We start from the raw sequence: 14640 nt of genomic DNA, 5'->3' as shown, positions 1-14640 counted from the left end.
TCGAACTGTGCATCTAATAGGTCGGCTATCTTTTTGTCACATAGTTCTCACTTTTTGAGTTTTGACCTATTCTTTTATTTTGGCTATATTTCTTTGTCTCCATTCACCTGATACTTTGCACGGGGCAGAGCTTTAGGTATTTGCCAGCGCGAGGCAACTCATGTCATTACGTTGTGGCACTGTATGTGGCAGAGGGGTCAGAGAGTGAACAATGCTGCTTGCTTGGGTATGCCCCTGCTTTCAGTCACTTCCCCCACTACACACAAGCAAATTTGGCCCTTCTCGTCTGATTTCGGGTGGGGCGTTTGCGTGCATTCTAGGACCCTGTGGGTCTCTCCAGTGAAATTCCTGTGGACTGGAGTTTCTCCCGCTGCCACAACCCCCACAGGTTTTCACAGCCAGAGGTTCTGAGGCTTTCTTTTACCGAGCTGGAGCCCTGGGTCGCACAGTCTGTTTTGCTCCCCTGCTGTTCCTTCCAGTTTCTGCGCATGCAAATGTGCGACTGCCGGGCACCACCTTGCTGTGTGCCCCTCTGCCATGGCTGCCTGTCTCCACTCCTCTTATTAGTCTGCATGAATGTTTCTTCTTTAACGGCTCACTTATCAGGCTTCCATATTTTGATTTCCTGGCAGGTCTGGATGTTATATTTTTAAGTTTGTTGTTGTCTTTCTCTTGGCTGTGCCAGGAGGCAAGGTGTGTACCTACCTACACCTCCATCTTGGCCAGAAGTCTCAAGCCCAAACACCATTTCTTTGAGCCAAACAGTGAATCAGGCAGTTTCACTTACAGCAGCTTTTAAGGCCTCCTAACTCTGGAGAGCTTTGCCCAGGCTATTGCTGCAACAGGGGAAGACACTGATACAATTCTGGTAGGATTATAACATCTCTGACCACATCAAGACTTTTCGTTGGGCTTGCTTGGGATGATGTCCCAAGAGAGTCGGACTGGCATTTGAAGAAGATACTGAAGAAATTCATCCATTTCTTGAGAGGATTTGCCCAGGATGAGGAGCTTGGAAAATCAGCAAGACGATGGTTGAGAGGGCAAGCAACTTTAACCTGGGGAGGGATGAGAAGGACCTTGAGGAACTCCTAGAGGCGGCTCCTGAGCAATTGCCTAGTGAGCAGTTGTAGGAACGGGAAGAGGAACACGGAGCTGAAGAAGCCAAGAAAAAACAAACTGCAGGAGAAGAAAAAGAAGAACGGCCCAGAAAATTTACTGTGAAGGCTTGAGCAGAAGCTTTGGCACACCTCAGCAAGCTCCTAGACTTTGAAAACATGGACCGTACAAAGAAAAGGTTTTTATTAGTAGAGAACAATGTTCATGGTGCATTATCCTTTCCATGGAAATCTGTGGTGAACAGAAGAGACAGTCAGAGCAAACCACCATGAACATATTTTTGAATGGAGTGCCATCTCCTCAAGAAGAGCCTCGTGCTAGGTCCTTCGGGAGGTATGCCACAGGAAGGCAATGCTATCATTGGAGACGACAGCTCCACGCATCTTTTTGTCCCTGCAGAACTTCCAGTGAGACAAAACATGGAGGAGAAGTCAATGATATTGGTGATCCTGACCCTGTGTAGGCGTAGGCTGATGTGTGAGTCTGTGCCTTAGTTTTTAACAAAAAGTTTCTTAAAAGATTAAAAATAGAAGACACTTACAGAACAAGGATATAGAGACAGAAGGTATTTTTATAGTGTTTGTGTTTTAAGCAAAGCGCTACTATGCAAGAGTCAAAGATACAGAAAATGAGAAGTTTATACAATAAAGAACAGAAGTCCCAGTAGGCTACGGTTAATGTATCATTGAAAAAAATGTATTTTCAAAAAGTGTAGCCTAAGTGAATGCTGTTTATAAACTCTACAGTTGTGATCAGTGATGACCTAGGCCTTTTATTTACTCACCACTCAGTCGCTGACTGACTTCCAGTTCTGCAAGCTCCACTCATGGTAAGGGGTCTCTAGAGATGAAAGTTTCTTACCTTTTTTCCGTATTTGTACTGTACGTTATCTATATTTAGATATGCTTAAATGCATAGATGTTGACCATGGTGGTACAAGTGCTACAGTACTGAGTACAGAGTCATTCTGTGCAGGTGTGTAGCCTAGGAGCAATGGGCTGTACCACATTGCCTAGGCGTGTAGGAGGCTGTACCAGCTGGGCTTGTGTGAGCGCATTCTAATGGTTACACAGGGATAAAATCCCTCAAGAGTGCATTTCTTAGATCTAGTCCCACTTGTTTATACTTAGAGCTTTATTTTATTTTTTAATTTTTTATTACAATTGTTTCCATCCCCATTTCGTCCCCTTATACCCCACTCCCCCAACAATCGCTGCACTGCTGTCCGTGAGTCCTTCTCCTCTTTGCTCAAAATTCCACCTCCTAACTTTCCTGCCTTCAGCTTTCATCCATGCCTCCATCTAGGAGCCCGTGTCTATTTTCATTGTGCGTTCAGTTTGTTCATTAGATTCCAAGTAGGAGTGAAATCACACGGTATTTGTCCTTCTCTGGCTTGCTTATTTCACTTAGCACAATGATCTCTGAGTCCACCCATACCGTCACAAAGGGTGAAATTCTCTTCTTTTTTATGGCCAGAGTGTACTCTACTGTGTAAATGTCCCATAGTTGTTTATCCACTCATCTACTGAGGGACACTTGGGCTGCTCCCATGTCTTGGCGATTGTAAATAATGCTATAGTGAACCTCGGGGTGCTTATGTTTTTCCAAACTCGTGTTTGGAGTTCCTTCAGATATATTCCCAGAAGTGGGAATCCGTTTTGAGTTTATGCTTGTGTGTGGTGTAAGAAGGTGGTCTAGTTTCATTTTCCTGCACATATCTGCCCAGTATTCCCAACACCATTTCTCGAATAAATTATCTATACCCTCTGATATGTGCTTGTCTCATTTGTGAAATATTAATTGACTAAAAGTTGTGGTTTTATTCAATAACTTCTTATCTGTTTCATTAATCTATGTGCCTGGTTTTATGCCAGTACCATGCAGATTTGGTGAGTATGGCATTATAGTTTAGTTTGATATTAGGTAGTGTTATTCCTCCAACTCTGCTCGTTTTTTCTCGGGATCATTCCGCAGAGTCCTATTTGGTTTCATATATATTTTTGAAATATTTCTTTTATTTCTGTGAATCACATCATTGCGATCATGATAGGAATTGTGTTGAGTCTGCAGATTGCTTTGGGTACTATGGACATTTTAATGGTGTTAATTCTTCCTATTGACGAACATGGTATGTACTTCCACTTATTTGTATCTTCTTCAATTTCTTTCTTCCATGTCTTATAATTTTCCGAGTACAGGTCTTTTACATCCTTGGTTATGTTTATTCCTAAGTATTATTTTGTTTGAAGCCATTGTGAATGGGATGATTTTCTTATTTCCCTTTCTGTGCATTCCCTCTGGGCATACAAAAATGCAACTGTTTTCTGGATATTAATGTTGTAATCCTGCTCCTTTGGTGAATTTATCAGTACTAGTAGTCTCTTTGGTGTAATCTTTGGGGTTCTCTGTGTACAGTGTCATGTCATCCACAAATAAAGACAGTTTTACTTCTTCCTTTCCAATTTGGATACCTTTGATTTCTCTACTTGTCTGATTGCTGTGGCTAGGACTTCCCATACTGTGTTGAATAAAAGAGGAGGAAGTGGACATTCCTGCCATCTTCCTGATTTAAGGGGAACGCCAGTAGTTTTTGCCCATTAACTATGATGCTGGCAGTGGGTTTGTCATATATGGCCTTTATTACATTTAGGCATGGTCCCTCCATTCCCAGTTTGCTAAGAGTTTTTATCATAAATCGTTGCTGGCTTTTATCAAATGCTTTTTCTCCATCTACTGGTATGAGCATATGGTTTTTACTCTGCACTTTTTTTAGATGGTGAATCACATTTATTGATTTGTGAATAGTATACCAACCTTGCATTCCCAAAATAAATCACACTTGACTACACTGTGTGATCTTTTTGATACATTGCTTGTTCAATTTGCTAATATATTGATGAATATAGACACTATTTTAGTGTCTATATTCATCATAAATATTGGTGTATAATTTTCTTTCCATGTAGTGACTTTAAATGGTTTTCGAATTAGGATAATGCTGGCCTTGTTAAATCAGTTAGGGTGCGTTCCCTCCTCTTGAATTTTTTGAAATGTTTGTGATAGAGAGGTTAGTTTTTCTTGTAATGTTTGGTAAAATTCACCTGTGAAGTCATCCTGTCCAGGGCTTTTGTTTGTTTGGAGTTTTTTGATTACTGTTTCAATTTCACTATGTGTAATCTGTCTGTTTAGATTCTTTGAATCTTCCTGGTTTAGTTTTGGAAGGTTGTACAATTCTATGAATATATGCCATCCATCCAGGTTGTCCATTTACTTGTTCATTATATTTTCTTACAGTCCTTTGTATTTCTTCGTTGTCAGTTGTCATTTCTTCTCTTACTACTCATTTCGTTTATTAGGGTCCTATCTCCCTTTATTTTGGTGAAGTTGGTTCAAGGTTTGTCAATCTGGTTTCTTTTCAAAGAACCAGCTCTTGGATTCATTGATGTTTGTATCACCTTTTTAGACTTTATTTCATTTATTTCATCTCTGATCTTCCTTATTTTCCTCATTCTAGTCACTTTAGGCTTTGTTGTTCTTTTTCAACTTCCTTTAAGTGTTAAGTTAGATTACTTATTTGAGCTTTTTTTTTTTTTTTTTTTTTTTGAGATAAGCCTGTAATGTTATCATTTCCCTCTTAGGGTTGCTTCCCCAAAGTACCACAGATTTTGGATTGTTTGTGCCCTCATCTTCATTTGTTTCAAGGTATATATTGATTTCTTCCTTGATCTTATTGTTAACCCATTCATTGTTTAATGACATATTATTTAGCTTCCATGTGTTTGTGTGTTTTTCATTGTTCTTGTGATTGATATCATATTTCATAGCATTGTGGCCAGAGAAGATGCTTGATATGATTTCAGTCTTCTTAAACATTGAGATTTGTTTTGTGTCCTAACATGTTGTCTGTCCTAGAATACATTACATGTGCACTTGAAAATTATATATATTCTGCTGATTTGGGGTGAAATGGTCTGAAGATATCAATTAAACCCATTTATTCTAGTGTGTCATTTAAGGCCACTTCCTGCCTTTTGGTTTTCTTTGCGGAAGATCGAGCCATCGAAGTCAATGGGGTGTTCAAAATCCCCGACTATCACTGTATTTCTGTCGGTCTCTCCCTTCACGTCCATCAAGATTTGTTTCACATAGTTAGGTGCTCCTATGTTGGGTGCATAAATGTTTACCAGGGTTATAGTCTCCTGTTGGGTTGTTCTCTTTATCATTATGTAGTATCTTTTCTTGTCTCTTATTAAAGTCTTGGTTTTAAAGTCTATTTTGTCAGATATAAGTACTGCTATCCTAGCTTTTATCCCCTTTCCATTTGCATGCAATATCTTTTTTCAACCCTTTACTTTTAGATTGTATGTATCTTCTGAACTGAGGAGTATCTCTTGGAGGCAGCATATATATGGGTTTTGTTTTCGTATCCATTCAGACACTGCATGTGTTGTGGTTGGAGCATTTAAACACTCACATTTTAGGTGATTATTGACAGATACATATTTAGTGCCATTTTACTGTTAGACTATTTTCCTTCTTTCTTTATTTCTTCTTCTTTTTAAAACATACTCTTTAACACTTGTTGTGGTAATGATCTCTTGTTAACAAACTCGTTTACCTTTTTATTTCTCTTTATGTTTTAAATGATAGCCTTCTTGGTAAAGTAACCTTGGTTGTAGGTCCTTGGTTTTCTTCATCTTGGATATTTCATATCACTCCCTTCTGCCTGAAATGTTTCTGTTGAGAAATCAGGTGAGAGTCTAATTGTTGCTCCCATGTACATAACTACCTGCTTATCTCTTGAGACTTTTAGAATTCATTCCCTGTCTTTAAGCCTTGCCATTTTAATTATGATGTGTCTTGGTGCAGGCCTCTTTGTGTCCAGCTTGTTTAGGACTATTGGAGCTTCCTGGACTTATGTGCCTTTTCCCTTCACCTGATTAGGGAAATTTTCAGTCATTATTTCTTCAAATAGGCTCTCAATCCTTTGGTCACTCTCTTCTCCTCTGGTATTCCCATGATGTAGATGTTGTTATGCTTTACGTTCTCCACAATGTTTCTTAAGCTCTCCTCATTTTAAAAAAATTCTCTTTTCTTTTTCCTGCTCTGCCTAGGTGTTTTCTTCCACTTTGTCTTTCACGTCATTGATTCGATCCTCTGCTTCATCTAACCTAACTGTTTATTCCTTCCAATGTATTCTTTATTTCAGGTATTGCATGCTTTATTTCTGACTGGTCCTTTTTTATGGTTTCTATGTCTTTTTTCATGCTGTTGAATATCCTTATAATCATTACTTTAAATCCTCTACCTGATAAACTGCTTGCTGCCATTTCATCCAGTTCTTTTTCTGGAGAGTTCTCCTGTTCTTTCATTTGGGGTTTATTTCTTGTCTTCCCATTTTGGCTTCCTCTTTGCATTTGTTTCTTTGTACTAGTTATATCCACAAAGACTCTGGTACATGTCTTTGTCAGACGCTCCTTGTGACTGGCCCCGGGGCAACCAGTTTGGTACTATCAGTGATCCACAGCTTGTGGCTCTCTCTGCTGGGCTTAAGTGTATTTAGAAAGAACAAGACTTCACAAGAAACCTGGTTTTTATCAGCACCAAGCCTGGATACGGGTCAGCTAAATTGTCAGAGCTCCCAGATAGCTACCTTAGTAGTTAAATTGGTACAACTTCGATATGTATTCAGCAGCCTGGTTTAAGCGTCAAAGGGTAGGTCAGAGAAATTCCTGTGGGCGGGGCTGTTGCTTCCCCTCAGGCTGATGCCACCTGGAGGGGACTGCTCTGCCTAAGATGGCTTCTGCACCGTGGGGGATGGCTCAGCACAGGGCTGGTCCTTCAGTTCTCTCCTCGGAACCACCAAAAAAAGACTCTACTCAAGCATTTCTAATCCACTCTGCCCTCCCTATACTGGAGCAGTTAATTGGGGGCAAACAAAATTTTGTGTCGGCACTTTAAGACACTCTCTGTGTCTCTAGCAGTCTATCCCTGGCAGACAGAAACACTGCTATTTTCACAGCTGGATAGGACCTGAGTTCCTTTCTTGACTCTGGTGCTGTAGCTGTGGCGCTCAGCTCAGGGTTTAGACCCCACACTTCTCAAGGGGATCCTCCAGCCACTGAAATAGCCCTCTGGCACTTCAGCTGTAACCTGTGGGAGCCCAACTAGCCCTCTGGCGCCTCCTCCACACTCCCTATTAGTCACACTGTGGTGAAGTGCTTTCTTCTGTCTGTGTTTGTGTTATACTGCAGCTAGGAATGAGCGGTGAGAGGGAAAATAAACACAAGGCCCACACCATTACCATCTAACAAAGAACTTAACATAGGAGGCTAAATGCAAAGGAAGATATATTTTATGCTTTGACCCAGGAGTCCCAAGCCTGGTTTGACAAGACTGACAGGCATTCTGAACAACACCAGCAAAACTATGGTAGAGCGGGGCGGCAGGGCAGCCCTTGAAAGTCTGTGTTATATCATCGCCACTAGCTGGGGGGAAAAAACCCTTTAGGTTGTGTGTTCATCCCAAGGCTTGGAAGGAGCAAGGGGAGGAGGTCCACAGGGAAGCCCATAAAACAACTTTGGTTAATTGTCTGCTTTCTGTCACGTATGTAAAATGACCAAATAGAGTCTGGAGCAAGATACGGATTCAGGCTAACATACCCCCACACATAACTACATATGTGTAGTCATGTCACCCCAGGAAATCTAACACTACATTTACCTGTAAATCAATATGTAATTTCTTCACCCCCGTTCCACCAACTATATAAGTCCTTGGACAAAAGGACTCGTGGTCTGGCCCTTTGGCTTCTTGGGGTGTCCTTCAACACCCCGTTTCCGGCCAACCTGCTCTTGCCATCCTTGCTGTTCCTCTCCATTAGAACTTAGCACTAATAAACTTTACTTGCACTCTGTTAGGCTTGCTGATGTGTAATGCTTTACTATGTGAGCAAGAAGAACCAAGTTTCTAGCAGTTTTTCTCATGACAATTGATTATAAGGCTTCTCTCCAGCTAGTGCTCAGTTGGTTAGTCAGGATGATTTCTCTACAGTTTTGTTGTAATTCCAGTTTGGTGCTGGGAGACAGTCACTGTAGCTTCCAGTTCGTCTGTTGTTTTGGTCTGGTCTATGCTCATGTTAAGCAACACATGACTGTACACGTTCTACTGTCTGTCTCTCTCACTAGGCTGTAAGTTGCACGAGCTTTGAAGAAAATGCCCGCTTTGTCCCCTGAAGGGGAGCAATATATGCCACTCCAAAGTTTGCCACTTTGGCCTGAGGACTATTTTAAGCGGAAGGAGACTGAGGAGAAGCAGCCACAGGTATCTCCGCTTTTCAAAAGTTCTCTTCGTGCCATTCAGTTTTACAAAAGACTTATGTTAGAACTTGTTTTTGCTCATCGAACGTTTCAAAGAGGGCTTGTGCTTCTGTGCAAAAGGCCAAAAAGAATAGTGTTCCTCTTTTGTTTTGCCCAGTGTCTTTATAGGGGCAGCGCCCTCCCGCAGCAGCTACGCTCCTCCCCCGCTCCGTCCCCGGCAGGCACACTCGGCACCTCCGCGGGACACTGCCAGGCTTTGCACCGCGTCTGTGGGCCTCTCTGCTCTCGCTCCATTTCCTTTGCAAATTGTCCCCTAAGGTAGTTGCCTCTTTGATTTAGGGCACTTTGCCTTAGAAAAGATTTCATAGAAATGCTTTCCTGCTGGATGGGGGTGGGGGCTGTAGAAGAAAAGTTCTGCCCTCTCCCCATCTGCCTAAAGAGCAGGACAGAATTTCCTAAAGGTGTTCCTCCTCCCTCCTCTCTCCAGGCAGAGGGTCTTCACCTGAAACAATTCCAGGTATTTATCAGCCCAGAGTCACTATCAAAGGAATCTACAGTTAAGCTTTGCTAACTAGCAGCTATTTCCTCACATATTTACCTTCCTACAGGTAAATAAATATAGGAAGATAACAGTTTGAGAAACTCAAACTTTTCTTTTACCTTATCACTTGTCTAAAAATTTATGTTCTTTTGTTACGATGTCATATAAGCCCAGATTCTAACCACCTTTTCATGTTACTGATCACTGGGTATTGTTATGTGTATATGAGATGCACATGTTAATAGACTTTTGTTTGTTTTTCTTTTGTTAATCTGTCTTTTCTTAGTCTAATTTATAGGCTTCAGTCAAGAAACCTAAGATGTATAGAGGAAAAAAAATGTCCTTACATCACCATAATATGTTTGGTATCTAGCACTGAAAAGTATTTGTTGATAAAATAAATGAATCGTTTTACTTTATGCAAGTGCAATGCTTTATTTGCAACAAATCTGCTTAACTAATTTTTATTATCTACTATATAACACTCACAGAGAAATGGTCTATATCTCCCTTCCTCTCTTTCACGCAGAAGCATGCATATCCTGTTTCTTTATTTTCTGAATACAAAGTAGTGGTTTATCAGTAGTGAATAATTGCTCAAAAAATACATGTTTCTGAAAGCAGCAAACAGAAAAGGCGATTACTACAAATAAATGTAAAATCAAATAAAATGTGAAAGCAGGCCATATTTCAGCACTTAAGGAACATGTCCCACGGAGTTCTCAAAGCCAGCAGCCAGCCTCAAGGCCTGTTCATAGTACTCCAGGGCTTTGTTCATTTCTCCATTCAATTTGTAGACGAACCCAAGGATGCTCAAGCTTTCTATGTCTGCTGCATTTCTCCGGAGTTTCCTTAAAACCAATTTCTCCAAAGCACTGAGACTTCTATTTTTTGTAATGGACGAGCCGTCTATGTTTATTGCTTTTAAATAATGGATAACTGCATTGTCTTCAGATTTCCTGTGAAATTCTTGAAATCGGCCATAGCGGAAGTGAATCCATTGCTGTAGGTTATTATCATCAAAGACCCCCATGCCCAACAGTTTCTGAAAAGTGTCCTCTGCCTCTCTGTGGTGGCCCAGTTCTGCATGCATCTCAGCAAGGTCAATAGATGCAGTGTGGAATGTGGGCCTTATCTTCAAGGCTGTTTCAAATTTACATACAGCCTTCTGAACTAATCTGTGGATATTTTCTTTATCCTGTCCTCTATGCTGCCAGTTGGTATCGTTCTTTATTTGAATCATTTGTGTCTTGTAGCAAAGCCCTACCTGGTGATGCAGGAGGGCAGAGGACGGTGTTGCCCGCAAAGCTGCATTTAAGAACTGAAGAGCTTTATCTACAGAGCCTTTTCTTCGGTAAAATTTGGCTGCATATCGAAGCACGTAGGTTTGAGAGGACTTGCTGCTCAGTGCTTCTTCAATGTACTTTTCCCCTTCAGCTTCTTGTCCGATATCCTGAAACGTCAGGGCAAGGAGAGCCTTCATATATGCATCTTCTGGATTTAGTCTGATGGCCCGTTTTAGGATGTGCAGACAAAATGTCTTGTCAGTCTGCGGTGCTGTGTTGAATCCTTCCAGACGATACACAGCAATGGCATACCCTGTGTTGAATTCTGGGTTTTCAGGGTCCACCCCCAGAGCCTTTTCAAAGCAGGCTTTAGCCCGTTCATAATTCTTTCCTCCACATTTCAGCAAGGCCCATCCTTCCTCACAGTCCATCTCTGGACTCTCCACTGTGTAGCAGGAGGGACTGGCAAGCTGCTTGCAAGTGTTCTCTACCTTGTCCAGGTAAATCTGGGCTTCTGCCAGCCTGCCCATGTGGTAATACAGCCAGGCATAGTTGCCCCAGGTTACCAGCCTTCTCACGTCCGATTGTCTGGCGTGTTCTGTCTGGACTAAGTCTTCAGCTGCTTGCAAGCTCTGCAGGGCTTCCTTATTCTGGCCTGTCAGGTGTTTCACATAGGCCTGGAGGTTGTGTATCGCCACATTAAATTTTGTGTCTAGGAAATCAATTTCATCGAAGACCCTGTTTTCTAAATCAGGCACTTCAGCGTCTTTAATTTGCAACTTCCATGTAAAGTGACATCTCAGTTGAACAAGTCTATCTTCAATGAGATTCCCATTTGATTCATCACTGTAAAAATAGACAATAATCATTTTTTCAGGAGCGTTTGACCCAATGGAAATTAGGCAGAACTTTGAATATTCAAATATTACCCCCACATGTTTTTGATCATTTTCTCACTCCTCCCCGGGCTCTGTGATTGTGTCTTAGGACAGAATGCAGGTTGACACACAAACCTTGAAGAAATGCTAATTACCTTATGGTTCCAATATGAAAGTTATGAGAAAGCAACCTGAAGGTGATTAGTCCTTCCCATGTCAAATAATTTCAGCATTACCCTCAATGTTGCAGAAACCTTTTCTCTTGTCCCTTCTCAGCATTGTAGAAAACCATTAACGTTATCTGAAGAAATGTGAAGGTTCACAGAAGGGTAGGTTCTTTACTCATCTTTTCCATATTCTCAACATATAAATATGCTTTGGTTTTCTTACTCCCAGGAAGGGTTCTGAGCAAAATATGAGAGCCTAATATTGTTTTGAAAGATGGGTTTCATAAATGCTTAACCTAGGGTGGAGAATGTGGTACCATCCTGATGTCTATGCCTGAATGAACTTAACCAATTCCAGAGAGATTGAAAAGTGGGTAGAACCACCTCACAGAGACAAACTTACTGTACACGCATGGGTCAGAAGTAGGGGAATGAATGAACATTGCATGAGGTTAGATGTGTCTATGCAAGGAAGCAGTAAGTCCTATTTTTCAAATTCAATGAGCTTTATGTCAGGCAATCCTGTAGCATAGTTATTAACATGTACTCAAAATCTCAACAATTATAGTGATCTTAGCTACCAATGGGGAAAGGAGAATAATAATGAGTCAGTGGGACAAGACATTTTTCTTTCCAGTATTTCATCCTCCTGTGAAATAGAACTGAAGTTCTATTCTTCCTCCAAGAACATGGGAGGAGAGAAATAAATGTCTCTAATACTTGAGAAAGTCATCCTCACATCTTACGTAGGTATATTTGCATCTGTGCCTTCAACCGATCACTTTATACTCTATACTTAACATCTATTCCACCCATTAGTCCCCAAGGAAAGATCCCAAAGGGAGCCTTATGAAATTTTTTTTTATTCCAATGGATAGAAATTTTTATATAAATCTTACCACCCTGACTCAATATCTGACCATAATCTAATAACAAAGCGGATTATGAAACATCCTTTTTTGAAAATAAAGGAAGAGAAAAAAAATTCACAAATCCAGGTGAGCAGAGGAGTCTAAGGCTCACTCTGCAAATATGGCTGGCAGCTTAGTAAAGCTCTCTCATTTTCCCCCAAGTCTTACTTCAAATACTCCTCACACTGACAAGGCCTAAGAGATGATGTCCTGTGTGAGTCTGTTCTTGCTTAAATGCATAACTGAGTGTTTGACCACTCAAGTGAGAACACGCAGTGGCCTTCCTTTTCATGACCTAACTGTGGTCAAGAAACGTTACCCAGTGAAGTGTACATGTAGGTGCGTGCGTGTGCGCATGCATCGTATTGGAAGGGGTGAGATTAGGGGTGCGTAAAATCAACATGGTTCCTAAGAATGCTCACCGAAAACACTTACCACCTCCAAAGGAAATAAAATCAGGAAGAGCTTTTAACCCAAATGCTCCACTTCTGCCCACTGCAGTCCATGGTATGATGAGGACAGACATTGAGCCAGGAAGCTTATTCACACAAAGTGACATGGCCTGAGAGAGCTGCTAGAATATTTGTGTATGAACCATCCAGGTTTTCTGGGTTTTTTTAAATTAATTTATTTTCAATTATAACTGACATACAGTATTATATTAATTTCAGATGTGTAACATAGTGACTCAACATTTGTATACCTTATGAAGTGGTCAGCACAAAAAGTCTAGTAGTCACTTGTCGCTGTACAGAGTTATTACAATGTTATTGACTCTGTTCCCTATGCTGTACATTATATCCCCATGACTTAAACATGTACCCCAATCTCTGCATTTCTGCCCAGCCAGAGCCTTTGTGAGAAGTCAAAAAGCTGGGTGATCTAATTATGGCCAGGGTGCCATGCATTAACAGGTGGAAATTATACTGTATTTCAGCCTTCTCCAGGACTGCAGAGCTTCAAGTGCACAACTTGAACAACCTTACAGGGCTGCCCTGGAACCTTCCAGAAGAGAATTTTTGTTCTTCCCTCTAGGTGGTTATTCATCAACATGTCATCTTTTACCTTGTTCGAGGCTTGGGCCCTGGAAAGACTATGGAGTAGAATGTCATCACAGAGGTATCTCACTGTCTAAAATAGGGATGTTGAGAACCTAAAGTCCTCCTGTTACCTAGTGAGCACACAGAATATACTGTCATTTGTAGTGTAAGTACTATTATCAAATTACAAGTATGTGCGTGTAATTTGCCCTCAAAACCCCTGACTTTATTTATAAAAATGTGTATTTATTCTCACATGTTCAAACTTCAGTCACCTTCAAAGTACTCTCCATCTGATGCAATATACCTACTGAGATGTTTTCCCACTGCTCCAAACAGTTTTTGTACTCATTGATTTTGATGCTTCTTAGTGCTTCTGCTGTTTTTTGTTTGACTTCTTCCACATAGGCAAAATGTTTCCCTTTGAGGACATTTTTCATTCAGGAAAACAAACAAACAAAAAAAAACGTTGCACAAGGTGAGATTGGGTGAATAAGGAGGGTGGGACATGGAGGTCATGCCATTTTTGGTCAAAAACTGCCGAATGCTCATAAATCACCATTATGAAATAGACAAATGCATTGAAAAGGTCTTCAAAAAAAGTTTGCTGAAGCCAAACACAGCCTCTCACAACAACACCAGCTGGCCCACTGATACAGATGGGTTCCCAGAACAGATACAGATAGGGGAAGCCTGTACTCCAAGGGGGCTGCCCTACAGAAAATGACTCCATGTTGGGGGGGGTCCCCCCTCGTACGTGGCAGATACACATTTTAATATGGGTTTTATTCAGTGTAGGATAGTCCAAAGCACCCTTAGGCTGCCTTATGTCAGGTGGTTCTACAAACATAACTATAGGCCACTGCAAAATGACTTAGAGAGCCTCACTCCTAGGGCTGGGGGAAAGGGAGGACTTGCTTTCTGTCAGCCCTATAGGTACAGACATCGCTAACATCAGTTTATGACCAGCAGTTAGTTATATTCAAAAGAGAGACTTGGTTACTCTAATGACAAACTCCATTGAAATCCCTCACTTGCAATCTTTTCACGGGACAGGTATAAGTATAGATGTGCACTGGAGAAGGAGTCCCGAAGGAGGGTCCCCTTTTCCTGCAAGCTCTTCCTCTCCCACCAACTGCAATGGCAGATGGGATTACTGCTGCAGTGAGAAAACTTTGGAACACAATATATTTGCCAGTTCTAACCAAACCAGAAATGAAAGGAACATGTACTCTTTGGAACAAAAACATCACAACACTGATAAGATTTCTTACTTTCTAACACCTAGCAGAGAGGCCGAGTGGCTTCTCAAATTTGAGCTTGCATCGTGATCACCTGGAAGACTTATAACACACAGATTGAGGCCCTCTCTCCCCTCC

At 41.2% G+C, this 14640-nt stretch overlaps 1 protein-coding gene across 1 annotated transcript; it reads right to left on the bottom strand.

The window, feature by feature from the left end:
* Nucleotides 1–9676: 9676 nt before the first annotated feature.
* Nucleotides 9677–11134, bottom strand: LOC129069759 (interferon-induced protein with tetratricopeptide repeats 1B-like). Its single transcript, XM_054572407.1, has one exon. The coding sequence runs from the start codon at nucleotides 11132–11134 to the stop codon at nucleotides 9677–9679; it is 1458 nt and encodes a 485-aa protein (XP_054428382.1).
* Between the last annotated feature and the right edge of the window lie 3506 nt (nucleotides 11135–14640).

The sequence above is a fragment of the Pteronotus mesoamericanus genome, unplaced genomic scaffold (assembly GCF_021234165.1).
Source record: "Pteronotus mesoamericanus isolate MK-2021 breed Mesoamerican mustached bat unplaced genomic scaffold, CSHL_Meso_final contig_24, whole genome shotgun sequence".
NCBI lineage: Eukaryota > Metazoa > Chordata > Mammalia > Chiroptera > Mormoopidae > Pteronotus > Pteronotus mesoamericanus.
This window is presented reverse-complemented; position numbering and strand designations above follow the sequence as displayed.

What these genes read in the sequence shown, in the direction of transcription:
- LOC129069759 (XM_054572407.1), bottom strand. Translation starts at nt 11,134, where the DNA reads ATGATTATTGTCTATTTTTACAGTGATGAATCAAATGGGAATCTCATT.